The sequence below is a fragment of the Capra hircus genome, chromosome 21 (genome assembly GCF_001704415.2).
Source record: "Capra hircus breed San Clemente chromosome 21, ASM170441v1, whole genome shotgun sequence".
Taxonomy (NCBI): Eukaryota; Metazoa; Chordata; class Mammalia; order Artiodactyla; family Bovidae; genus Capra; species Capra hircus.
Window position 1 is genome coordinate 6,841,201 of NC_030828.1, and position 27,061 is coordinate 6,868,261.

At 52.8% G+C, this 27,061-nt stretch overlaps 1 protein-coding gene across 2 annotated transcripts; it reads right to left on the bottom strand.

The window, feature by feature from the left end:
• Positions 1–27,061, bottom strand: SYNM (synemin). Of its 2 annotated transcripts, XM_018066110.1 has the most exons (5): positions 26,171–27,061; positions 18,222–18,346; positions 8,449–8,516; positions 3,847–6,230; positions 1–2,925 (listed from the first exon to the last, which is right to left on the bottom strand). In XM_018066110.1, exons 1-5 carry the CDS (start codon positions 26,978–26,980, stop codon positions 2,587–2,589), a joined length of 3,726 nt encoding a protein of 1,241 aa, XP_017921599.1. In that variant the 5' UTR covers positions 26,981–27,061; the 3' UTR covers positions 1–2,586. The 2 variants fall into 2 exon arrangements, with proteins under 2 accessions (XP_017921599.1, XP_017921598.1); XM_018066109.1 differs by having other exon boundaries at positions 1–6,230.

A 27,061-nucleotide genomic window follows, 5' to 3' on the forward strand; every position in this document is an offset into this window, starting at 1 on the left:
TTTTTTCTTAGATTTTTATTTTTACACATTCTTATGATATATCCCTTCAAAGGGAACAGGAGGTTAGCAAGATCAGCTTTTTAGATGATTCCATTCTAAATATACACTTTAAACAAACAATATCCAAACAACCAGTGGGGAGGTGAGAAAGATCCCATTAACACCGTTTTGTCTACACGATAATAAATGCGAAAGGGCTGGCTGTGTCCTCACCCTCTCTCACCTAAAGCTGACTACTATTGTCTCTGGTTTTAAAGGACATGGAACCACGGGGTGACCTGTCACAGGGTCAAGGGCACGCCCTGCTCTGAGCTGTTCCAGAGACTTAGTAACCAACCACAGCTCATGACTCCATGTTGGCAAACACTCTTGACAGGATACTTCTTGAAGATGTGCACTCCAACATGAGATACAAATGAAGACCTAAGACACTTATTTTCCAATGGAGGTGGGTCAGGACATTAAAAATCTATTCACCTCAGCACTCATCCCAGGGTCACAAGCTAGGAGAGTGACATTGAGCTCAGCCCACACTTAAGACACACATAACAGACCCCCCCCCCATCATCAGTCTGTCTTGCCATCAGACAATAGGCTGTCACCTTGACCAGTTCTCAACAATAAATAACCTATACAAATACCATTACCAATTACAATCAACATAAAACCAACTCTTTATATTAGAAATCAGGAGTCTTTGTTGGAAAAGCCGTCACCTCCCCTGACAGTTTCTGACAATCACCAGTTCATCTGGCAGACAACAAAAGTTGACACTTGCAATTTAAATCAACTTTCCTTCTATGCCCTGCTTCACGGTGTTTTAAAAATAGATCATCCTGAAAGCTGTACTGTCATGCTCCTCCACTTCCTGATTAGGAAAACACACTCTCTAAACTACCTGCTGTAGCCATTCCTGGCAGCTGAGATGTGTTCTGTGGAGGTTGAGGGCCATCCTCTGAAAGCCAGAGGGAAGACCCTCAACTTCCATAACTGCCCCAGTAACCACGTTCCACCTGAGGACAACAAAGCTGGGATCATCATTCCTCAGTGCGCTACAGGCAGTTAGGTCTGTGCTACTGTGTTAGGGGGAGGTACGGTTTACACAACATTAAGTGAAAGAAACTAGTTTGGGTTAAAATAATACCGTGCTGCTAGAGATACTATTTTTATGTGACACTACAGTTTTAAAGAGCAAGCTTTAAGAACAATACCTTTGTGCAAAACACTCCAGACAGAGCACACCCATTCTAGTATCTTCAATTCAGTGGTGTGTATCTGCAGGGCTATATTCTGTGGCCTGGGAGAGTAGGGCCTTTGCTTGCTCCAGGGGCCCTCCTGGGTGCTTCTGGGCTGGGTGGCAACAGAAGCACCCAGTTCCTTCCCCAAAACATCTTATTCTGTTTAATGTATCATTTGTTTCCCTGGAAAAAAACACCCAACGGTCATGACTTCTGTCTAAAGTGCAAAAACCTCCCTGAGGTTGGTTGCCGTCTTCCATCTCGAACCCTTTGTGCTCAGAAAGGCCTCCACCCCCATCATCAGTGGATTGGGAGGGGCTTCTTTGGGAGGCACAACCCACCTGGGCTTCCAACGGTACTGTGCGTGACCACCCCGCAAGTATGAGTTTCAGCTTCCTTTCTATTGTCTTCAGGGTCTACCTCCCACCAGCAAAATTAAAAGTTTAGATCCTATAGGCTAAGGTGCAGAAAAGCTCAAGTACACTCTGGTAGGGGCTGGCTACTCCAGAACTTGTTCAAACCAAAAAGAGTATTTAGACTGTGCACTACTTAATGACCTAGTACCACGAAAAGCTGGTATTATAAGCCGTTCCCAGTAATCCTTCCCCAACTCCCTGCCCCCACCTGGACCCAGTGCAGGGTTCCAGGAGTTTGTGCAAATGTAGCAAGCATGCTGATCTGATACACTGCAGGAGGCTGGAGCTGTCTTCTCCATAGATAAAATACTATATTTTTTAAAGTTGTGCACAAAGAAGGCAATTCATTCAAGTCTTAAAATGAATTTAACTCTAAGATGAGTAACTTTTTCCTACGATGAAATCATTTCGTTTTTTTCAATCTGCTTATTTCCTATGGTTTCTTTTTGAAAAGACTTTGTAAATGGACAAATGAATTCATTTTTCCCTTAAAATGTTAGTTTACTATTTCATGTTAGCACATGTGAATAAAATTTACTCTTAAATATATTACGTTAATCCCATTGCCATTTAGGTGTCTTACCTAGGCAATTAGACTTTCAAACATATGCCAGGCACTTCTGTGACCAGGTGCAAAAATGGGAGAAATCATCTCTAGGAGTGGAAAGAAAACTCCAGAAAAAGGAACTTTTAAGACTAAAAAGATAAAAGTATTTCTTGTCAAAGTCCCAACTCAATAAAATTCCAATGCCTTTTAAGGCACGAATTAGTTTGAAATCTTTACAGATTATAAAGTAAAAAGACACTGCTTGGAGTACTCGAAGTAAAAAAAGGGGGAGGTTTTAATAAAGAGTTCACCACCCTCCCTTAAAGGCCTTTGTGTGTTGGTATTTTACCAGACAAGATGGCATTTTAAATCAAATATCTGTTTATCAAAACCAGTGTCCCTCATTTTCCTCCTCCTGACTGTCTAGATAGAGGAGGGCAACCTTCTTTTCGTCTGAAATCACTGACCTCTGGTCTACCATCCTCTGCAGCTGCACCGTCTTATCAAATTCAGCCTGCTCCTTGCCCCTTTCCCCGGGGGCCTGGTGTCTGTCCCCAGCAGAGCCCTGAAAGCTCACGCCGGCTGCCAGGTCATTCCTACTGCTGGCATCTCTCCAAGCACCAGGCTCAGACACACTAGGAGGTTCTGCTTCCGTCCCTGAAGGGAAGAGGACTCTGGCCTCTTGTGTCCAGCGGGGGGTCGCCTCTACGTTACTCACGTCCATCTGAAAGGTAAACGAAGTTTCTTTGGGCCCCAGGGCAACATGCCTTAGTGTTCTGCCACTGTCTGCAACCTCGCCTACTTCAGGGGAGTCTACCGAACCAGCAAGTGCAAAGGTTTTGGAAATGGGTCCGTGGAAGACAATGTGTTCAGAGGTCTTGGCTTCCGTGGGACCCAGCTGAATATGCCTGAAGGATCTGCTCACACCTGATGTCACTTGATTCCCTGACATGTCTCCTGCACTAGCTTCCTGGGGAGACTCGGAAACGACCCTTTGGAAGGTGCTCTTTTCAGTCATCAGGATGTTCCGACCCACAGTGTAACTACGGGTGGCCAGGGTCTCGTCTGCCGAGCCCTCTCTGTGGGTGCTGCTTTCTGAGTCGCTAAATTCCAAGGGCGGGGGAACGATCAGCTCGGTTGTTTGATGCCTCTGAGGCCCGATGGTGACATGCTGGATGGACTTGCCGTCCCCTGACCACGCTTCCATGAGTACAGAAGCCTCCCTGACGCCCAACTCCACTGTGCCTGAGAGGGGGCCTGTGAGCTGGATCTGCTCACTGAGCCCCTCCCGAGTGCCTAATCGAAGGTGCTTTATGGAAGTCTGGGTGTCCACTGACTCTTCTGCTTGAGAAGAGTCACCTGCCTTCCCCACCCCAGAAATGGGGGCCTGGAAAATAACTTCCCTCTGAGCATAAAACTGTTGGGAGCCAAATGGGCTGTGCCTCCCAGATCTGGGAGGCTCTGTGGGTAGCTCTGCAGGGCCAGGCTCTTCTGTGGCCCTGGCCTCGGGACAGGCGGCATCAGGCCCTGGGAAGATGACTTCTGTGGACACTGGGCTCTGACGGGCACCCAACGTAAAGAGCCTGGCAGACCGGCTGGCTCCCGCCGAGCCCGCTGCCCAACTCGCCTCGCCCTCTGCACTTACCTCCACCGCCTGGGCGGCGCGGCCTTCGACAGAGACCTGCTCAGTCCTCCACGTTCCAGGGGACGCTATCTGGACGCGCCCCCCAGACTGGTTGACGTCCTCCAGCACGTGAGCGTGGACAAAGCCCGTGGGGCTGGTGACTTCCACGGTGGCCGACACAGGGCCCGGGGGCGAGGCCGGGCCCGCCTCGGCCTCCCCCGTGGAAGTGCTGTACAGCTCTTGGGTGGCCCAGCGCCTGAAGCCACGGCCAGCCTCCGCTTCTGGGCTGCCCGGGCCTGGGCTGCGCCGCCGTGCCAGGCTGTCTCGCACCACCGACTCCACGGCCTTCTCGATCTCCCCCGCTTCGTCCCTGCTCAGCTCCTCCAGGTCTAACTGGTCGGCGTCCACCGTCTGTGAGAGGTTGACTTCAGCCACTAGGGTCACGGCCCCGCTGCCCGCGCTCTGGACTTTCTTCACGTCAAACGAAACACCCGCAGGCCCACCCTGGCCCTCTCTGGTGAGGGCGGACAGCTCTTCCTTCATGCGCTCCGGAAGGTTCTCCTCCAGCTGCTCGATCACCTCCACCAGCTGGTGCCTGGGCTCCTTGGAGCCTTCCTTAATGGATGTGTGGAACTCTTGAGGTATTTTTATTTCCTTCTCAATGACTATGGGCTTGGCATGAAACTCGCCACTTCTAGTTTGTTCTTTCCAGGGACCAGATGCTGTGTCCCCCTCCAGAGACGCTTCTGGAACATCCACCGGTTTCACGACCTTCTCTCCTGGGACGTCGTCCCTCCACACTCTTCTCCGAGACCCCGGCACGATCTCATCCTGCCAGGAGTACCTGATGGTGGATTCCTCTTCAATGTGGATCTGCCCATACACGGAGCCTTCTTCTCGCTCATGGGCCCCAGGGTGTTCGTCCGGAGTCGACACAAAGTAACTCTGCTCTCCCTCCAAGTCACCTGCCTCCGTCACTTCTTCCACGTGAGTTACGCTCTCCTGGGGCCGCCTGGCCTCCTGACCTGCGTCCCCTGAGCACGTGACATCTGATTCCCTGTAAACCGCCTCCTCTCTCTCCTCAACAAGCCCCCTGGAGCCCGGAGACACGTCGTCGACCTCCTCCACTTCGAACGGGGTAGAAAACTCATCTTCCTTCTCACTGCTGACATAGCTCATGGGCTCCTCGATGATTTCCACGTTGACGACTTTTGCTCGCCCTTCTCTCCCCTTCAGACCGAGACGGATTACGTCTCCGATCAAACGCTCCGCCGATTTTCCTTTCAGCTCCACCTCTTTAGCATCCTTGCTTAACAGGTAGTCCAAGCCAGCTTCATCCGAAATGTCGATCTCTTCAGTCAGTTTCGACTCCACGACTATCTCAGTCTTTGCTTTTCTGTCACCGGGAACTTCTTTCCTTTCCACATAAGTGACTTTTGTGTCTGGAAAAGACTCAGTGGACACTTCTGCCTCAGGAGAGTGGGTGAACTGCTTCAGGATACTGGAAACGATGTTCTCAGCTATGGTTTCAGTCATGGAACCGCCTTTCAGAGAGGCTGTGGTGTCGCTGGCGCCCAGCGTAAACCCGGCCTCCTCTCTGGTTTCCACCCCTCTCCCTGTCCCGTCACCAGCATCCTCCTTTAGGGGTGTCTGGAGACCCTGGGGGGCCACCTTTGCTGTGCTGTCCTGGGACACCTCTAGCCTGATCGGTATGTCTCTCCCCTTCACACTTTCCTCCTTCAGCGACTCCTTCTCTCTGGCCTTTTCCCTCATCTGCTCGCTTTCTCTCTCTCTTGCTTCTTTATCTAACTTTGTCAGTTCTTCCCACCTTAAGTTTCTCTCCTCTGAAGCCTTCTCTTTGGAATCGAACATTTTCTCTTCTCGCTTTGTTTGAATGGTTCCTGGTCTGTTTCTCTCCTGCTCTTTTGTGGCTTTAGCTTCCGTTTTCTTTCCCCAAATGACGGTCCTCTCATTTGACCACGTGCCCTCGGAAGCGGCTGCCGCCATCTTGGCCCGGCGTTCTCGGTAGGGCTCTGCGGCCGCGGCGGACTCTTTGGCTGAACTAGTGGGTGAAGGCTTTGTTCCTTCGGTTCTTGGCCTCTCAGGGAATGTTTTCACTTGAGCTTCAGTATTTCTTGAAAGACCGGGGGTTGGAGAGAACGTTCCGAAGTTGGTCTGACCGCTGGCAGTTTTCTGGTACGCGTTCTCCCGCCAGGCAGTGGTGAAGGAAGAGTATCCGGAGCCCAGCACGTCTCTTCTGGCGTCGTTCCCAACGGGTGGCTGAGGGCGCGGCGCCAGGCTCTGCCGGAAGCTCGCAGGAGGTGCTTTTTGCCTTGGAAACAGATTTCTCTCATTTTCTTTCTGTAATACTGAGGTGGTGTAGTGATAGGACTTGTCTCTGAATTCTGTAGAAATTGAACAGTACATTAAAATGATAGTGATCATTACCTTTTTTCATCTTAAAAGCATCACTACAGATCAGATCTTATCCCGTCATAATATATACCATTACCACAGAAGGGTCATTATAAATGAGATGTTCGGTTCCCAAATTACTTTTCCTGGTAGTTTAAAGAATCCCAGGACAATAAAATACAGCTCTACAAATGCTTCCACACAACACTTTTCTCCAAATACTGATCTTAAAATACTCGTCCATCTTAAATATATCAAACATGTGATCATAAAGCATGGCACCTTGTGCCAGTGAGGTTAGGGGTGTAGTTCAGTTCAGTTCAGTTGCTCAGTCGTGTCCAACTCTTTGCGACCCCATGATTATGTGGCAGAAATTTCACAGTTTGGAATCCTTCATTTCCACTTTGTTGAGGTAACTTTTTTTTTACTGATGAGCAGAGAAGAGCTTCATAATTACCAAAGATAGAGTATATAACTCTTAAACATTGAATGGTATTACCCCACCACCTTTTACTATGCTCTTTTTTTTCCTTCACTGATTTCCATGTTGGGTCAAGAAATACTGAAGAATTTAACTTTTTTAAAAACTTCCTGATTCGACTTTTATACTTTTTTTCTTTTTTCAAACATCTTATTTCAAAAGGTGCCAAAGCAGGAAGCTAGCTAGTCACCACTACTACAATCTGTCTTAATGTCACGGGAGGCTGACTGTGGGGCTTCCTCCTTTGCTCTGGCCCATCCACAGAGATGCTACCCTTGGGGATGGCCACACACCCCAGGGTAACTGCTCTTAGTTAGGGGTGGCTGCTGGTGGTAGGAATGTAGCCTGGCCAGCAGGACCATCTACCTTGGGGGTACCCCCTCATGCCTACCCCATACCCATCTGCTGATCTGGACAGAGCCTTCTCATCCTCTGCGTCTCCCCACTTCCTCTCAAATTCAAAAGCAAACTTGCTGGACATTGTCTAAGACCAAATTCCATCCAATCAGAGGTGACTGGAACCAAAATTATTCTGAACCCAGTGACCTATCATCCTGTGAAGTATCTAATCTGGGATGCTGCTTTTGAAAAATAAAGATGGAGGTGGTGGTTGTTTTTTTTTAATCTACCACCTATACAGATTGGCCATTATAATCAAACACTCTCCTGAAAGTGGTAACCAATACATACATGTATGATTCTGAACATGACATCACGGAGCTGAACTACAGAGCAGGGTGTACACCCAACACATTGTACCTAATGGACCCTGCCCTCGCTCAAGAAAGCAAGCTCTTAAAGGTTGTACAGGTCTAGGGAAGTTTTCTTTTTCTTAGTTATCTGCAGCTTCTCTGGGTCTTTCTAATGAACACCAAGTCTCTAATAGTCGGCTCTGCAGCCACAGGAAGTTTGGGCTTTGTGCTGCGGCTTTTGGCCTGGACAGAGGTCAACCTCAGGGCACTAGCTGACACTGCTGATTGCATCGCCCTGAGCTGCCCACATGGACAAAGGCCTGTAGAAATGGTATAATCCTTTTACCTCTGCTCGCAACTTCCAGTGCTGAGCCTGCTGGACAAAGGAATACCTCCCTGGGCCCGTGTTAAGGCTGTATACGTCTTTGCTCTGTAAAGGATGTTCCCTCCAAAGGGTGTGATGAGCAAATCCATCTCCACCTTCTCACTGGCTCTCCATCAGCCCTCTCCTCCCTCACCAAACTGGGTAGGAAGAACCCTCAAAACACTAGCTAGATGAAAATGAGTTAATGAAGCCCTTTCCTATACAATCTCATTTGCATATTATTGAAACTGTGTGTATGCATGTGTGTGTGTGTGCGTGTGCACACACGCATGCGTGCTTAATCACTCAGTTATGTCTAACTCTTTGTGACTGTTTGGACTATAGCCCACCAGGCGCCTCTGTCCATGAGATTTCTCAGGCAAGAATACTGGTGTGGGTTGCCATTTCCTTCTCCAGGGGATCTTCCCAACCCAGGGATCAAATCCACACCTCCCGTGTCTCCTGCATTGCAGGCAGATTCTTTACCCCAAGCCATTGAAACGAAAGTAAATTCTATTTGGTACTTGAGAGGTATGAATGACAGTTATCTGAAAACTCTTATCTAACCCCAACTCTTCCCGATAAATGATACTTTACTCTTTATCCATAGAATAAACCTGCGCAGGTGGACAGCATCTTTACGCTAAGTGATAAGCTTCCGTTATATTTACCTTGTGGCATGTTTTCAATGCACTCAACAATCAGTATCTCCGGATTACTCTCTCCTTCCAGTAAGGCTCTGTAAAAATTATTTTTAAAAAGCTCATTAGAAAATAGAAGATGAGAAGTGCCTCTGTAAGCTGTGGATCGGGTCAATGACACACTGGCGCAGGGTCACCGGTCTGCAGATGCCGCAGGGCATGCAAGACCACGCCAGACCTGGCTCGAGAGCACCTATCAGCCAAACGAACAAAGGGGGCCGGGCCTCCAGGAGGACTGGAGAGCCAAGGCCTTCTAGGAAGCTCCTCCAAACCCAGGGCGAGGAGGAGGAGGAGACAGAGGGATGTGGACTCAGGAGGGGAGGCCGGGGACCTGGCTTCCCTGGGAAGTGGGGAGGGGCCCATGCCTGGCAGGCCACCCCGGGCCACAGAGCCCCAGAACAGTTACTACTACCCCACCGGGGTCTCCCTGGAGTCACAGGTCAGGAGTTAACTAGGGGCAGAGGAAGGGCTGACACTTGTCTGTAAACAAGCCAGTCGGACTGCGTTCCATGGGGACATCTTAGAGATGAAAACAATAGAGGAGAGATGGAAGGGGCAGGCAGAAAAGGAGAAAGAAGAGCTTCAGACGTCCCCTCCACCACAGCCCCCAGGGCCTCATTTCCAGGCAGCATCCAGCTACCTCCTCTGATAAACATGGCAGAAAGCACTAGACTCGGGGGTTCTTTGGCCATGCCTAACTCCAAAAGTATAAAACCGTCGAGTCTTCACCGTTATCCACGTCTAGGACTCGAAGCCCTGAAGAGAGAGCAGACGCAGGCCTCGTGGCCTCTGTACTCCACAGTGGTTCAGCCAGACCCAGGGCCCCGAGACCCTAGGATGCAGGCTGCTCTGGGCACAACAGTTGTTTGGTTGCCAGGGCAACGTGTGAGGTCACCAAGTCAGTTCCAAGAAATACACTGCATAGGGCAAAGGGCAAGCAGAAGTGGAGCCCACTTGGAAATGCTGACTGACCACTGACAGCCGGGCAGCCAAAGAGGGGAGGGCCGCCAGCGGGGACTCTGGGGTCAGGCAGAGCAGTGCCAAGTCCTGTTTGCACGGATTCAAAGGCAGTGATTCCCACACATGCGAGAGCCCAGCTGGTAGGCTGGAAGAGGGCAGGAGCCCCCCAGCCCGCAGCCTCGGGAGAAGCAGAGATGAGGGCGAGGAGTGCCAGTCCAGATGTGCACAGGAGGGCTCGGCGGACGTCCCAGGGCCACGCCCAGAGCCTCGCACTCCACACCCGGAGAGCCAGGAAACCAAACACCGGCCCGCTAATCCCACACCCTCCTGACCCGGCATGTTGGGTTCCCCGAACACAAATAGAAAATGCCGAGGTCCCTACAGGATAAAAAGGCACACGCTGACGGGAAAGTCAGCCTGTGGGGGGTGCACCCAGGATGGCACCAGCAGGAAAGGCAGCATCCTATAGCCAAGGGGCCACGGCGGGGGTGTGGGAGCTGCCGAGAAGCCAAGTCCTATTTCAGCTCTTTCCTCCGCCTGCTCGGGAGGAAGCCCCGGGTACCACAAGGTACTCTCACTGGCTGCCCACAGCAGGCAGAAAGGGCCTGCAGGGTGTCCCCGCCAGCAGAGAAGAGATGACAGGTGGGCGGGGTGCTCGGGATAAAGATGCCCCTGCAGGAAAAACACCTTCCTTCTCCCTCACAGGGCCACAGCTTTGTTCCTCTTTTGGGGGAAATACAACTCATCACCAGACTTCTAGAGTGCAGGACCCTAAGTCGGGTACTGTGGTTCTTAGGAGGGGCACCAGACCTCGAGGGGTGATAGAGCCCTAACATTCCCGCCCCCAAGGCCTTTGCCAGCCCTAAGACGGGGCACCCTAAGCAGGCTCCGACCCTGCCGTCTGTCTCCCCAAGCCCTGGCAATCCCCGGCAATCCCCCACTGGGCCGACTGTGCCTATATGGCCAACCGTGAGCAGACCGGCTGAGACGGGGGCCAGGCGGCGTGGGCCCTCGGCTGCCCTGCAAGCCACCTGGGCCTCCTTGCGGGTGCAGAGATGGTACCGTCTCACACACACTGTCGATCGAACCCCCTACGGCAGAGCCTCCAGACCACACTAACGAAAGCACAGCCAACATCGCTTGTGATTTCAGTCACAAGGCCCCTAGGGAAAGGACACCCCCGAGGACTCAGGCCCGCAGCAACACCCCTCCCGACGGCTGGCCCGACCGGTGGGCCTCACCTTGTTCCTCCAGGCCGCCCAGCACGGGCCTCACAGGCAGGGCCGCTGGTGCTGAACCCATGGCTCCGTGAAGCCCCCCAGACACGCGGCGCCCCGCCTGCGTGAAGCCCCCCAGTCACGCGGCGCCCCGCCTGCGTGAAGCCCCCCAGTCACGCGGCGCCCCGCCTGCATGAAGACCCCACACACGCGGCGCCCCGCCTGCGTGAAGCCCCGCACACACGCGGCGCCCCGCCTCCGTGAAGCCCCCCAGACACGCGGCGCCCCGCCTCCGTGAAGCCCCCCAGACACGCGGCGCCCCGCCTCCGTGAAGCCCCCCAGACACGCGGCACCCCGCCTCCGTGAAGCCCCCCAGACGCGTGCCGCCCTGCCTCCGTGAAGCCCCCCAGACACGCGGCACCCCGCCTCCGTGAAGCCCCCCAGACGCGCGGCGCCCCGCCTCCGTGAAGCCCCCCAGACACGCGGCGCCCCGCCTTCAGTGCTGCCCACAGGACTACGGCAGAGGCAGACCCAAAACCGCGGGGCGAGGCCACGAAGGGTCGGCCCCTCCAAAGCTTTCAAAGGAATGGTTTTTAAGGAATAGAGTTGTACAGCTTTAAGAAGCAGGTCAAGCATTCTCCGGTTATTTTGGGAGCGGAGGAATAAAGCTGCCCAGAGCCACCGTGCTGCTGAGAGATGCCAACCGCCTGAATCATGGGCTATTAGTGAGCGTTTCATAAGGCCCTCAGGTTGGCAGCCTCGAGGGGCAAGAAAACAAGCACACGTGTGTGGGGAAACCAGGTCCGCGGCCTCCTTGAGGCCGCTGAGACAGGCCCATGGGTGGAAGCCAGCACTGATGCGGGGACCCCCGCGGGGGCCGACAATGGTTCCCCGCTGGGCGGCCGACCCTGCAGACAGCCCAGGGCACACACGCTGCTGGCCGCCCTGCATGCCCACCAGGCAGGGAGAAGAGTCCGGGAGGCAGAAGCTGTTTCCAGAAGCAGCCTGGGGGGAGCTTGCCCGGTCCCGGTCCTGGTGGAGCGAATGGTTCCCCAGGCGCTTCCTGACAAAGCACCCGTGGTGGGGGCGGGAGGAGGGGAGGCGCTGGGAGAAGGCGCTTCCCTGCCCCCCAGCTCCAAAGAGGCTAGGGGACCGCCTGCCACTCTAGATGGGGACTGGGGACCAGAGGGTAAGGGAGGAGAGGGGGGCGGAAGTCCATCTGTAGGACCCGCATCGCCATCGGATTTGCAAAGGTCTCCCCCAGTGTTCTTGCCTGGAGAATCCCAGGGACCGGGGGCGGGGGCGGGGGCGGGCCTGGTGGGCTGCCGTCTACGGGGTCGCACAGAGTCGGCCCGACTGAAGCGACTTAGCAGCAGCTGCGGCCCCTGACACAGGCGGGTGAAAGGCCACAGGCAGGCAGTGGTGCCAGGCGCCTCTGGCCATGGCCTCTGCGCTCGGGGTGAACGCACACGTGGAAAGTCTGTCAAATCCAGACACAGAAAAAGAAAAAAAAACAGAGACAAAAAACAAGATTAGGAATAAAGCAGAGAAGAGAAAGCACAGGGAGCGGTGAGCAGAGAAACTTCCAGAATCAGGTTGCCTGGATTCAAACCCTGCCACTTCCTAGTCCTGTGACTCTGGCAAGGTGCTCAACCCTCTGTGGCTCAGCTTCTGCATTTCTGAAACAAGGAGCACTGTTTGCAGTGCTAATTAACAGAGGAGAGGTTTATGGTGCTAATTAATAAAGTGACTAGAAAGTTCTCGCAACAATGGCTGTCACAGAATACACGCTCAGTAAAGGTCAGCCATCCCCGTCACCTACATCATTTTCTACTGGCCTCAGAAAAAAGCTGATTTTCCATTAATGAAAATAATTCAAGAAGGGAAGAGATTCTGGATTACCTAAAGCCACGGTTAACTGAGGGCTAATTCATTTACACAATGATGTGGGGCTAATGACCAGCTGCATCCGTTGATCCTTGATCCTAATTGTCTATCCTTAAAACTACAGGATTTTAATTTCACGTTTTTCACCTTATAGGCAGATAAGTCTCAGCATTACATATTTTTATAAGTTTTCCCAAAGCAGGATTCAACTTTTAAAACAACAAAATGTATTTATCCAAGAACTTGAGAATTTCCAAGAAATGTTTTCCTTTGAACAAATACATAAAAAGGTATAGGTGGTCTTAAAAATAATGGAGCAGCCAGAAACATCATTTAAATGATAAAATTACCAGCATTAGGCGCTATCTGTATTGTAAACCAAGACACTGGATATTCTCAGTTAAAACCCACCGCGTCTGCCCACTGAGATCAGATAAAGGGAGTTCTGTATGAACATCCTCCCCCAACACAGACACATCAACACAAAGACCCTAAAGGACTTTGCCATGAAGTCCCCAGACAGGAAATCTTTGCACTACACTTCAGTATCTGGCCGGGCAAGACTACCTTTAGTGTTTGAGAAATCCTTTGGCCCTGCTCTCCATTTTTCCAGGGGAAACTTTGAACTGTTATACTCTCCACTCCCAAAACATAAAAAACAAAGCCTCTTTGTAAATTCTGATGGAGATTTCATCATCTGTACCCCGGATCAGAAATCCAAGAGGGGGCCCTGCTTACCCTGTTTTGTCATTTCTGGACTCAGCTTACTCTGGGTAGTTCTGCATCTTTTGTTTCAACTTTGACTATCTTCCCCCACCCCGCAATATGTTTTCTAACAGCCTACTCCTAATGATGGGGTTCTGTCCTCTTTTGGTGCAGTGGGTGGGGAGGGGGGATTCTCTATTTTTCAACTGTGTTTCTACAAATTCTCAATTTGTAGCTTGTCGGCCTGATCTTTATATCAGCAGCAAGGGGCTCAGGACATGGTGGGTTCTGAACACTGTCGTATTCCTATCCCCCTTTCCCTACCCTTCAAGGCCCAACTCAAATCCCACAAACCTTGAAAAGCTCTCAGGCTACCCTGGCCTGAAGCTCACCATTCCCTCTCTGAACCATCAGTACCAGACCCTATCACCAGCGGGAACCCGTGTGCAGTATCTTCTTGGAACGTGCATTCTATTATTTTAACATCTTCTTTGACTTTTCACCAAAGCACACGTCTCCGTCTTCCCGTGACACCCCCCCACCTCCCCCTCTTCTGCGTATGATGTTCAAACCTCTGCCATCCTCCAAGACCCAGATCAATGTCACCTCCCTCGAGAAACTTCCCCTGATTCTCACAACTCCCTTCTGACTCCAGAAACCCTGCACTCGGGGACGTGTCTTATGTCCCGTGGTGTAGGAGGCTACCTCTGTCCACGTGGCCTTATCCTCAGCACCTGGCTGCACCCTTGTGACCCCCCCCCCCCGAGCAGGCATCATAGCCTGCATGCGGACCGTCTCCAGAGCAGCCGGAGTGCACAGACCCCAGCTCACAGAACACAGCTTCACAGGCGAGGTTCTTACCCACCCATCACACGTGCTCCTCCGTGGACAGCCCCTAAAACCAAGCTGCCCAAAGGCTTGGCCTTGCCACAGACATGTTAGCTCAGTCCTCAGGTCCTTGCTTCAGCTGTCCCCTTGGCCTGAAAGGCCCTTTCCTCATGGTCTCTTCCTGGCTGCCCTCCCTGCAAGACTCAGTGCTGTCTCTTCCAGGAAGCCAGCTCTGCATGCTCCACCAGCCCCTCGCTAGGACTGCCCGTCCTTTGTCCTGTCCTCCAGCCTGCTGGGAGACAGGCTTAGAGCTTTCTGGATGCCCCCGGGGGTCTCTGCAGACAGCAGTGTGGGGACAGGTCACCTGGGATCCTGTCACAGGAAACTCTGATCAGGGTGGGCCCAAGACGTCCCAGAAGCTTGAGGTGCCGAGTGACGCCAACACTGCAGGGCTGCAGGCCTGCGTGAGCAGGGCCCCGGAACAGCACTTCTCTGCCCTGGGTGCACCTGGCAACCACCCTTGCAGCTGAAGCACGACCACGCTCGGGCCCACCTGGCGCCAGGTAACAGGAACATCTAGGACTGGGCCCAGGAGCCGCCGCTTCGTCAGTTTCTCTGGGTGACGCCCACGTGCAGACGCAGCCTAGAACCAAGCCCTTGCCTGTTTCTGAGCACCTCCCCACTGTCTCTCAGCTCCTCACAAACACTCCCCTTCAGTGATGGTGGACAAGCATCTCCTACCGCGCACGACACGACCGGCGACAGGCAGACGAGAGCGAACGCAGCCATGCCCACCTGCCTCCTCCGCACCCCCTTCTCGCAGCAGCCTCGGCCCGGCCCGGCCCAGCCCGGGGCTCCTGCCCACTAGTGGGTTGCCATTTCCTCCTCCAGAGGGTCTTCCCAACCCAGGGATCAAACCCAGGTCAGGTTTCAGAAAGATTCTTTTACCACTGAACAAGCAGGAAGGCTATAAACTATAAGCTTATATCTATTAATTATGCATTATACCACTCTGTTATTATTTAATCGTTTCTTCTTCACGGTGAAGGTTACTGGAAAGGGTCAGACACCTGGGTTTGGAAGGGTTCACGGCACTTAAGAGCTGGCCTCCACACAGTGCAGAGTCAGCCACGCTGGGGTGCACTTCCAGCTTCCCGGAGACCAGCCCGCCCCTCCCGTGGGAAGCGTGTGGTCAGGGTGATGGTTGATGAGCAGCGCTGGGGGGCGGCCGCGACGGGGAACAGTCCAGCCGTGAGGGGGAGCAACGCTGGCTGCAGCCGTCGCCCACCTCAGCCCCCTGGACGGGGCGGCGAGCAGCCGTGTGGCGCGGGCCCCAGCACCGTGGTTCCCGCCACCCTCCAGGAGGCAGCAGAGGGAAGATCAACCTCCCAGGGAAGGCGAGTCAAGGTTCATAAAGACCAAACGGGCACTTGTGAAGTTTTCGGACCTGGGCTCAGAATTTGGGCAGGAGCACAAAGTACCAAGAGAGTCATGTGAGACATGACAAGGATTTATCTTTAGGACACTTAGCAGTGATGGGAAATGCCAGGCTCTGGGCTGCTACAAGGGAACGGTCAGATTCAGCTGCCTGCATGCCCTCCAGGTCTTGCAGGCGGCTCCGGTCTCAGAGCTGAGCCCTGGGGGCCGGGCTCCCCATCTCCCCCAAGTTCACCTGGCCTTCAGAAAGGCACAGTGACATCAGTCACCCACTTCCTGGGAAGGACTGATGCCTCCTACACTCCTAGGAGACAGCCACGTCAGTTCCTAATGGGTGAGAAAAACAGATGCCCAGCCACAGACAGGAGTGAACTCTGTCCCTGCGGATGTGAGCAAAAAAAGTTCAACTACCACCAAGAGAAAAGCTAAAAACACGCTAAGCCTTGAGGAAAGCTGAGCTGGGAGAGTTGCAAACACCTCCCAGGAAGGGGAGGCCCTGACCTCTCAGGCAAGAGGTCCACCTGTACGTGCTGACTTCCCACGACAGGGAAGTGGGGACAGGACACAAAACCCCGGAAAGATGAGGCGTAAAGTCAGAGTCTCTGGACTTTTACAGAAAGGAAACAGGAAGATCCAACACGCTCTGTAGAGAAAAGACTCCCTCAAAACCAGGCCTCACCTAACACGGCACAAGTGTGGGTTTTCTAGGCAGCCCAGCGTCTGCCCTGGAAGGCTGGGCCTCCGCTCCGTCTCAGCCCGGGGGACTCGGGGAAGGCGACCCCTCCGAGCACTCTGTTCCTCGGGCCAAGGGCAGGCACGGGGCCCAGCAGAGCCAGAGGGGCCCCGGGAATCCTGCTGGGAAATGTGCCCCTCCTCTGCCCACGCATGTGGGGGCTGCAGGGACGAGAGCCTGCAGCCTCTGGGCGCCTTCCTGCCATGGTGGGGGCAGAGAAAGGAAGGGGCCAGAGACACAGGGCCAGACCACCAGCAGCGCCACCCGGGCACCGAACCCACTGTGCTGGGGGAGGGCTTTTATCAGTTTTGTGAGGAGCAAGAGCCTCCTTTGACTTGAGCCAGTCTGAGAAGGGCTTCTGTCACTGACAAGTGACAAAAATCCCAATTAATGCTTCCCTCCCCCAAACAAAGCCCAACTACTTTGATGTTTTCCTTCTTAGTAAAGTTTAGCTTATCTCACTCAGCATGTGTTTGAACAGCCTGCTGATCTGATTTTGCAGCACTCACCCCATGAGGTTTCTGAGGAGAACGTGGGGAGATGGACCTTGGGAAACAGACTGGCAAGTATCGCCTCTGCCCTCCCTGGTGCCCTGACTCCCCCACCAGCTTGGCCCCGGGACCATCCCTGAATTCAGGTGGAGGGTCCGTGCCCCTGGGCAGGCCTGGCCTCTTAGTGACCCCTGTGGGTCCTGCCCAGGGCCTGCCCGACAGCCTGCTCTCTCTTCACCGATGCTAACAAGAGCCCTGGCCAAAGGCTGGCTGAGGCAGGTCTTCCAGATAGTGAAGAATCGCTGAGGCTGGCCCCAGGCTCCAGTGTGGACACTCATGGGAAAGAAAGCTGCTTCTTGACGCACATCAGAGCAGCCAGGTCGCTCTGATGTTCAGAGTGAGGGTAAGATCAGGAGACCCCACAGGCAGCCCCCAGGGCGTGCTGAGCCGGGCTGGGCTCCGTCCCGGCCACATGCCCCAGCCCGGAAAGTGGGGGGTGGTGGGCCTCGGTCCCCTCCTCCCTGCTCCAGGTCTAACTTGCCCATCTGCTGATGGTGATGGCACTGACGACCAGGCCTCCTGGGATCAGCCAGGGCTAAGGCTCCAAAGCTCACCCACACCCACGACTGATTCACACTCACAGCAACCAGGAGTCAGCGGGCATTGAGTCCACTTTACACGGCTTGGTGGGTACGGCACAGGCCCCACACCAGCCTGGATGCCTGCTTCTAGACCCTTCCCTCACGTGCAAAAGGGAAGTGGGGTGCCTGGGTCCCTGAAAGTCCTTCCACTGTAAGCATCTGCAATCTGGGCCCCCCGGTCCAGTCCTCATTGCTTAGGAAAGCTGCAGGGGGTGTGAGGTGCCACCTCAGCCAGTGATGGCTCACCCCTGGGGACAGGAGGTGGGCACTAAGGGCAAGCACCATTCTGTGACCCACAGGTCATGCCAGGGAGGCCACAGCCTCCGCCCCTCTGAGGGCTCCGTGACTGTTTCATCTGGGTCGATCGAATTCAAGTCAACATCTTCATAAACAAAGCCAGGCACCTGGAGCTCCCTGCTGATCTTTGGGCAGAGATGAGTTTCTTGAAGGATGAACCCCTGGAGACAGAGTCAGAGCCCCGGGGTTTGAACCAACAGCACAACTGGCAGATGGACTCAGACTTTCTGGGTCCGAGTCCTGGTCCTCTCCTTTCTAGGTCTGTAACTAACACGGTACCTAATCCCTAGGATCCAGGGAGCTGGCATGTGTAGAGCTCTTCACTGGTTCCCTAGACAGGCAAAGGGCAGGCAAGGGGGCAAAACTCAGCTACTCCCAGCACCACGGGGTGCCCGCTCTGTGATCTGAGTGGGGCCCTGCCCACCTCCCCGCTCTGGCTCTGGACACCTGGCTTGGCTACCCTGGGGGCTGCTCCTTGCTATGACAAAGCTACCGCCACTGCACAGAGCCTGCAGGGGCTTTAAAGTGCTCAGTGCAGTGCCCTTACCTGTAGGTTGCCACCTCCAGGCTGAGGCCAGTCTTCACCTGCACGAGCTCCTGGTAGTCCCGTAGCCGGTCAGCCATGGCCAAGGTGAGGGCTGCCTTCTCATCCTCCAGGAAGGCGATCTCTCTCTAAAGAGAACAGAAGTTTTGGGGGTCAGGGGGCTGGAGCTCTGCGGAGTCCAACACAGAAAGAGATGACAAATTTCCAGATTTATTAAAAACACAGTCATTGCAAGGACAATTTTTAAATACTGTATTTCTCCCACCTGGAAAAGTTTTTTTTTTTTTAATCACTTAAGGAAGATGTGATTAGCACACAGAATTTTCTGTTCATACTCCCTAATAATAAAGCTTGTAAAGCATTTCTACACCTTAGACATCAGTCAGCATAGGTAAGTAAATACACTAACACTGGCGAAGTAAGATACTATTTAAAATAAGCCAAGACTAGAAAGCAGGGATTTTACTATATTTAAATCAGAAGTCACTCAGATCTGAAACAGAATTTCCCCCACACTCACAATTTGCCCGGTTATATAAGCTGATACAGACTTCTTTGCTTCACATAGACAAGCTACTTTAAAATCATCTGGGAGAAAAGTTACATTAATTTGACAAGAAAACATTCAGGGCATAAATGTCAAAAGTCAGACCTGGATATAAACCTTCATGATTGTTCTCATTCAGTTCAGTTCAGTCGCTCAGTCGTGTCCGACTCTTTGCGACCCCATGAATCGCAGCACGCCAGGCCTCCCTGTCCATCACCAACTCCTGGAGTTCACTCAGACTTACATCCATCAAGTCAGTGATGCCATCCAGCCATCTCATCCTCTGTTGTCCCCTTCTCCTCCTTCCCCCAATCCCTCCCAGCATCAGAGTCTTTTCCAAGGAGTCAACTCTTCGCATGAGGTGGCCAGAGTACTGGAGTTTCAGCTTTAGTTATCATTCCTTCCAATGAACACCCAGGGCTGATCTCTTTTAGGATGGACTGGTTGGATCTCCTTGCAGTGCAAGGGACTCTCAAGAGTCTTCTCCAACACCACGGTTCAAAAGCATCAATTATTCGGCACTCAGCTTTCTTCACAGTCCAGCTCTCACATCCATACATGACCACAGGAAAAACCACAGCCTGGACTAGATATTCTCATAGCACATGGTTAATAAGAGCTCCCAGGCACGTGTTCACATTGTCCCCATGGCAGTTCCGCTCCCGCGGGGTTAATTGCATCTGTCTGTGTCCGCAGGCTGGGAGACATCGCAGGGCGCTGCCTCCTGCACTCCCCACTCCCCTGCCTCCCCCATCCCCGTCTCTAGAAAAATGTCCTTTACATGAGTTATACAACACACAACTGGTGAACCGGATTTGAAATGAAATGACCAAGATAATATTACCTTCCTCAAAATGTACCGGTTTAAATAGACAATATATTTTAATAAACACAATGGTTTCATTTACACCATTTCCCAGTTCTGCACTACTCTGCATTAACAGTTTTACATAGCGTTTTATAGTTATGCTAGGGAATAATTAGCTGAACAAATACTTAGAACTTTGAGTAAGTCTACATACTGTAACTTCTGGTTTGCAATGATTTCTGAATACAATTAACTAAAAAGCTTACATTCTTAGACAGTTATCTTTGTGGAATTTAAAAATTGTAAGACTACTGGGAGAAGGAAATCTATTTTCATTTATCACATGATCCCTCCATCAAAGGCACCTGGCAACATGCTGACCGTCCGAAATCAATGCAGAGTCTATGCAACTAAGGTCTCACACTGGATTTACCAAGCATGACCAGCATGTAAATGATTCTGCCTCTCAAAGCAGTTCTATACATTCAAACTAATAACCGCTGCATGTTCTTTTCGTCTATATAAAGTATGCTAAAACAAAAACTGAAGCTACTTCGCTTTGAAAGCGAAATAATAATTTTTAAGCAAAGCAGTAAATTTAAGAAGCGCTGCTGCTGCTGCTGCGTCGCTTCAGTTGTGTCCGACTCTGTGTGACCCCATAGACAGCAGCCCACCAGGCTCCGCCATCCCTGGGATTCTCCAGGCAAGAACACTGGAGTGGGTTGCCATTTCCAGCTAGGTAGTATCATATTGAAACGCAGAGATATTACTTTGCCAACAAAGGTCCATCTAGTCAAGGCTATGGTTTTTCCTGTCGTCATGTATGGATGTGAGAGTTGGACTGTGAAGAAGGCTGAGCGCTGAAGAATTGATGCTTTTGAACTGTGGTGTTGGAGAAGACTCTTGAGAGTCCCTTGGACTGCAAGGAGATCCAACCAGTCCATTCTGAAGGAGATCAGCCCTGGGATTTCTTTGGAAGGAATGATGCTAAAGCTCAAACTCCAGTCCTTTGGCCACCTCACGCGAAGAGTTGACTCTTTGGAAAAGACTCTGATGCTGGGAGGGATTGGGGGCAGGAGGAGAAGGAGATGACAGAGGATGAGATGGCTGGATGGCATCAGTGACTCGATGGACATAAGTCTGAGTGAACTCCGGGAGTTGGTGATGGACAGGGAGGCCTGGCATGCTGCGATTCGTGGGGTCGCAAAGAGTTGGACACAACTGAGCGACGGAACTGAACTGAACTGAGGGTGGGTAAGTGTAAACATCCTCCAAAACTGGCATTATAAACAGGTGAAGAGGTTCATCAAAGCAGACCATTGGCCAGTCTTGATTTAAGTGACAGCTACCAAATTTGGTCACACATGACATTCACGTATTCTATAGCTAAGTCTCAGTGTTAAAACCCCATGTTCCCCCATTTTAGAGGAAGTATAAACTCAGGTACAAGGTTACAGTATGAAATGCTGTGTAAACATAAGTATATGAATCCTTCCTACTAGAGAAAATTCTACCTAAATATTAAAATTTGATGACATATAGTAATGTCTTTGCAGAGAAGTTCAATTATTGCTAAAATGCTTAGGAAAAGAACCAGACATATTCAGTTCTCTAACCACAAACCTCCTAGGCAAGTCAAGATCTCCCAGCCATGCCAAGGAGGTGACACGAAGATTTTTCTCCCTCCCAGGGGCCCAGAACAGTTCTGTACCCCCACAAAATAGAGGGAAAATCAAACTGTGTTTAAGTTACAATAAGAGCAGTTCCAACCACATTCCCATGTGAGTCAAGTTTTCCTAAACTGTCAAAGGAAAACTCATTGACTTTTGGGAGCAGGAAACGTAAGACTTACTGGCTCCCAGCAGTCTCCACAGGAATTGTAACCCATCCTGCTGGTTGAATAATGTGTCATACTTGGCCTCCAGTTCTCCAGAAGTTTTCAGACACTGGGCCAGGCAAAGGCACTTGAGCCTGACACACAGCAGTGAATTCTAACCCAGGCAGAGCAGTTTTGCCGAGTGATACAAGAGCTGGGGGAAAAGGTCACCTTTTCAGCTGCTATTTTAGAGAACTTCTGGGTGCCTCACAACAGATGATGAAATGCAAACTACACAAGGGAAAGCATGCTGCACTCAGTGTCCAAAGAATTCTCCTTTCTCTCCACCCAACTTGAGCGGCTCCTAGCTAAGCACATCACCCAGACACAAGGGGAAGAGAGTGCAAAGGTCACCTTGAATGTTGGAGCTCGAGGGAATTTAAATACTGTGATAACCTCATTTAGATGCAAAAACTAAAAGTAAGTGTTAATAACAATGCATTGACTAGATGCTAAGTATTTGCAGCTCTGACCCAGGCTACATTCTGAACTCCAGGCTCATCATTTTATGTTATGAGAGCAGGTGGCTATCTCAGAGGCATTTCAAACCCAACTCTGCTCTCCCACTCAAGCCTGCCTTCCTGCACCAACCCCATTCCTCCAGCTCCTCTGGCCCCAAGCCCTGGAGAGGAACTTGATTTCCCCCTCTCTCCCACCATGTCCAATCCATCTGCAAAGCCTATGGGCTTCAACTTCAGGGTGAAGTCCGACCTCTGCCCTTCGCTGCTGCCCATGGCCCAGTCCTTCAGCACCTCCTGTCTTGATGGCAAGGTCTCCGAAAGAGATCGCCTGCTCCCACCTGTGTGGTTGGAACTGCACTTATCTCAACTTACAGTCTGATTTTCCTCCTCTTATTTTGCGGGGTGCAGAACTGTTCTGGGAGGGAGAGAATTTTTGTGTTACCTCTTTGGCATGGCTCGGAGATCTTGACCTGCTTAGCAGATTTGCAGTTAGAGCACTGAATGTGTCTGATATTTTTTTTCTAAGCATTTTAACAATAATTAAATTTCTCTGCTACAGTCCATGGGGTCACAAAGAGTTGGAAACGACCAATGCGACTTAGCACGCACAAACTGCTTTGCAAAGAAGTCATGTGCAACAGAGCAGCCAAGGAGACTCCATGAAATGACACAGGTCACCACTCATCTCTGCACAGAGCCCTCCAGCGGCCTTCCGCACGCTCAGAGCAGAAGCCCAGGGCCTGCGGTGGCCCCCTCCCCCTCACGCGCCCCGGTCACACCCGCCGCTGAACACCGCACGGCTTCCACCCCCAGACCTGTGAGGTCAAGGTCTCGTCCGCTGAGTCTGTTATGTTCCCTGCTGTACCCCCAGGACTTTAGCGGCCAGCTTGGCACACTATGTGCTCAATGTGGGCTACTTTCATCACCCCTAGCTCACAGATGGGGAAACAGAGACACAAACATGGCAGAGCCAGAAATGAGACCGAAGCAGGGCAGCTAAGCTGACTCCGTTACAATCAAAAGAAAGTTCTCAGTCATTCACACCTCGGCGGTTGTGTAAGCAGTCCAGGGCAGGCCTCGAGGCTAAAAGCACACTTTCACAAGCCAAAATTTCTGTGTTTATGGGTAAGGCTGGAGTAAATCACAAACGTCTTCCAGTTTTTGCCTGAAGTCCCTTCCTGCAGACTGGGAGGCCGGGTTCAAGTGATCTGTGCTCAGTCACTCAGTTGTGACCAACTCTTTGTGGCCCCATGAACTGTAGCCCGCCAGGCTCCCCTGTCCATGGAATTTTCCAGGCAAGAATACTGGAGTGGGTTGCCATTTCCTTCTCCAGGGGATCTTCTCAACCCAGGGATCAAACCCATATATCTTACATCTCCTGCGTTGGCAGGCGGATTCTTCACCACCACACCACCTGGGAAGCTTCAAGAAATCTGAACTATACACAAATGCTGGGGATGTGGATGTCAGTTCATCAAACTTCTCTGGCAAATCTGAGGCAAGGGGTCTACCAGACAGGCCTAAGGCATGTAGGCCATCTGGGAAAGCCCACTTTCCCCAGGGAGGCCTGGCGAGCAGCTTTGCCCTCGAGCTGCAGACGCAGCCCAGAGCCTGGATACTATGTGTGGGTTCCTGCCTCCAAATAGGGGTTTCCATTAAACCATTCGGGAAACAGAAGAAAGTAAATCAATGACTTAACTCTAAAACTATTCTGACAGCAGCCAGCTGGAAGGGTCTGAAAGCATTTTAGAACTGTAGATTAACAGGCACCTCTGCTAGTCCTTAGGAAGAACAGGGATCATCACTGCATGAAAGCAAAATGAACACTGGTTTCAAGTCCATTTTACCAGAACAGACAGCAGAGAGGGAATACTGCCCAGTGATTAGTTGCTCAAGTAATGAAGCTGCAATCAAATCCAGGCTTAGCTACTTACTAACTGGGTGACCTACGGGCCTCAGTTTCATCTTCTGCAAGATGGGGCAAATATTGGTACCCACTTCCTAAGAAGGACTGAGAGTGAAAACACATGTGATGGGCCTCGTACCTGTGGTACCCAGCATACAAGAAGCTAATTCTTAGTAATGAAACTTTTATTACAGTAAATTAGTTAAATCAGGTCTTCTGTTTCCAGTCTCCCCAGGGTAGCTTCTTTAGAATTTGAAGACGTCAGGAGCTTGGGGTTAAACCATCAATACTCACTCTTAAACAAAATTTCTATCATTTCTACACTCCTTAAAAATAAAACACTAACGCTTGGTGTTGAGAGTCTTTTGGAATGCAACTTGAAATATAGTTGCTTTAACCTAACTGATGAAAGATTCAGGGTATGAGTAAGGAAATACACAGTATGATAAAGCCTGCAAGTCCTTATCAACATTTTCCTTCATCTTTATTTTAGTGGAATGAAGCAAATTTCAATAAGAGAAGTACTACTGGACAGGACAGTGGGGTCCTGGTTCTGGGTCAGGTGTGACCCCAGGGAAGGGCCCTGGAGTCCCAGTGTCAAAGAAGGTAATCTGAACTGCATGTCAAGTGCCCACCTCTACTGGAATCAGAGGAACTCTGCTTCTATCTGTTTCATGTCTGGGGGCGCACTTAGGAGTAACAGGGAGCGAAAGGGTTCTGCTGCTAAAAGGAACACTGAAACCGGAGCTTCCAGGTCCAAAATGAGCCCAGTGGGCTATGACTGGAAATGAATGGTGAGGATTGAGCCCATGAAACACGCCTCAAAGAAGGCTTTTCCAAGGCTGCTGGCACAGCAGGGACCCTTGACATGTAGCAGGGGTTCCCTACAAAGGGGTTCAGTAGGCAGGGAGCTTGGAAGACACTTCCCTTTGGTTAAAAGCTCCATGAAAGCCTACGTTAAAGATACTTTCTAGCTTTCACTCAACACAGAACATAGGGCCCTCTGGAACTGGTATCCCTGGCCACCGTCACTGGAAAGTGAAGCGAGGTAGTGCAGAGTAAGTTCTGGAAACCAGCACACACTTCGCTACTCCCTGTCCTCACCCCAGCTACAACCCTGGCAGGAGGCTTTTGCAAACCATGAGGCAAAGGCTTAAAAACCCACGATTCAAAAGACCAAGTTCCAAACTATTGGGTACTGTTTCACTTCAAGATTTGCCATCCAGACTCCAGCTCTTTGACGAGGGAAGCCCCAGGGCAGTGCTAAGGACCAGGGGCAATCACCGGATCCCTGCTGATTAATCGTACCTATGACGTCACCACAGGCCCCTCTGCCACAGCTGCTTCCTTTACTTCCTTCACTTGTTTTTAAAAAGGCACAAAATCACCCCAACACAAACTGTTAACCTGAAGCTACAAATGGTTTCCTTCCAGATATTTCTGAATTTGTGTGGATGCGTCTTAAACTGTCATTCTAGCGCAGTCTGCGGAGAATCGGGGCTAACCGCAGACTGGGCTGGGCGTGCAGGTTATAAACCCGCCGCAGGTGTCACCCTGTCAGTGTGAGAAGCCTGAGCTTCCCTTCTCTGGACGAGAAACTGTTTACAGTACCTGCACTTGTAATAACATCCTGCCAGACACCTGCCTTAACCCAGCTTCTACCCAGAGATCTGGCATCAGCATGTATTGTGAGGAAAACATCTCTGATCAAGTTCTCTTCATTAAGATCGCTGCCCCTCCCAAAAACAAACAAGGCGGTGGCGGCCCAGGGAGCCCCGACCAGCTGCTTCCCACAGAGAAACCATTCTGGCAAAATAAAAACCCGATTTGGAAGACAATTTACGCTTTCCCCAAAGGGGTCCTACTGTGCAACGGTGCTGCCACTTTGAACGACTCAGGATAAGGGCTTGGCATTGCCTAGTAACCTCCAACGCTGGGGCCTGTCTGAGGAGGAAGGAGCTGTCACCTCTGGAAGTCACTTTGGGGGGCTTCCTGGTCGACTTTAAAGTCAACTTGGTCCCTGAAGTACAGGAAATAGCAAAGAGAACCTGGAGTCTAGGGAGTCACTGGTCAGGATGCACCCAGGCCCGCCGAGGGCTACAGAACTGACAAGCGGAGCAGGACCCCGCCCCTGGGCACGAAGAGCCACCGCACCGCACTCCACGTCCAGCGGGGGATCCTGAGGCCGCGCCGCGGAGTCGGGCGGTCCCTTCGGCGCCGGGGTCCCCAGGGCCACCCCCTGGGCCGGGCCCGCCCGGCGGGGACGCCGCGCCCGGCCTGAATGCGGCGCCGTCCGGGGACCCGCCACCCGCCGGGCGCCCGGGGCCGGAGTGGGGGCGTTCCGGCTCACCGACCTGCCGCTCCTCGGCCTGCAGCTCGGACGCCTCGCGGACCCGCAGCAGCTCCTCCTCCAGCAGCGCCCGCAGCTGCTCCAGCTCGAGCACCTCGCGCCTCAGGTCCTCCGCCTCCCGCGCGCACAGCCGCGCCTCCTCCTCGGCCTCGCGCCGGCTCTCCCGGCCGCGCCGCAGCGCCTCCTCCAGCTCGCGCACCTCGTCCTCGTACTGCCGCACGGTCTCCCGCCAGGCCTCGGCCACCAGCAGCGCGCAGTCCTCGTGCAGCTCCCGCAGGCGCGGCGGGGGCGCGGCAGGGCCGGCGACGCGGCCGCGGTAGCGCAAGGTCAGGGCGGCGGCGCGCGAGCGAAGCTCCCGCACGTCGCGCTCGCGGGCCGCGTCCAGGCCGCGGCGCTCGGCCTGCAGGCGGCCCAGCAGCGCCTCGAGGGCGGCGCGCGCGGCCAGCTCCTCCTGCAGCTCGCGGCGCTGCGAGTCGAGCTCGGCGTCCAGGCGGCCGCGGGCGGCGCGCGCCTCCTCGCCCAGCAGCTGCAGCTCCCGCAGCTCGCGCCGCAGGGCGTCCCGCTCGCCCTCCGCCAGAGCCGTGGCCCAGCTCAGCTCGTCCAGCTGCCGCCGCAGGCCGCGCGCCTCCTCCGCGCAGCGGGCCTCCGCCTCGGCCCACAGCCCCTCTTGGCCGCGCCGGCCGCGCAGCTCCTCCTCCAGGAGCAGGTTCTCTCGCTCCAGCTCCCGCACCCGGCACACGTAGTCGTACAGCCGGGCGTTGAGCTCCTGCAGCTCGGCCTTCTCAGGACCCGTGTGAAGCCGCCAGGACAGCATCTTGCTGGGGTGCGGGGCTCCCCCGGCCGCCTGCTTCCCTCCGAACCCGGTCTTGTCCCCTCCGCCGCGCCGCCCCGGCCC

What these genes read in the sequence shown, in the direction of transcription:
- SYNM (XM_018066109.1), bottom strand. Translation starts at nt 26,980, where the DNA reads ATGCTGTCCTGGCGGCTTCACACGGGTCCTGAGAAGGCCGAGCTGCAG. An exon ending in TGCAGGCCGAGGAGCGGCAG is followed by an intron (nt 18,347 to 26,170) that starts GTCGGTGAGCCG and finishes TGTTCTCTTTAG; the next exon opens with AGAGAGATCGCCTTCCTGGA. An exon ending in CATTGAAAACATGCCACAAG is followed by an intron (nt 6,231 to 8,448) that starts GTAAATATAACG and finishes CAATTTCTACAG; the next exon opens with AATTCAGAGACAAGTCCTAT.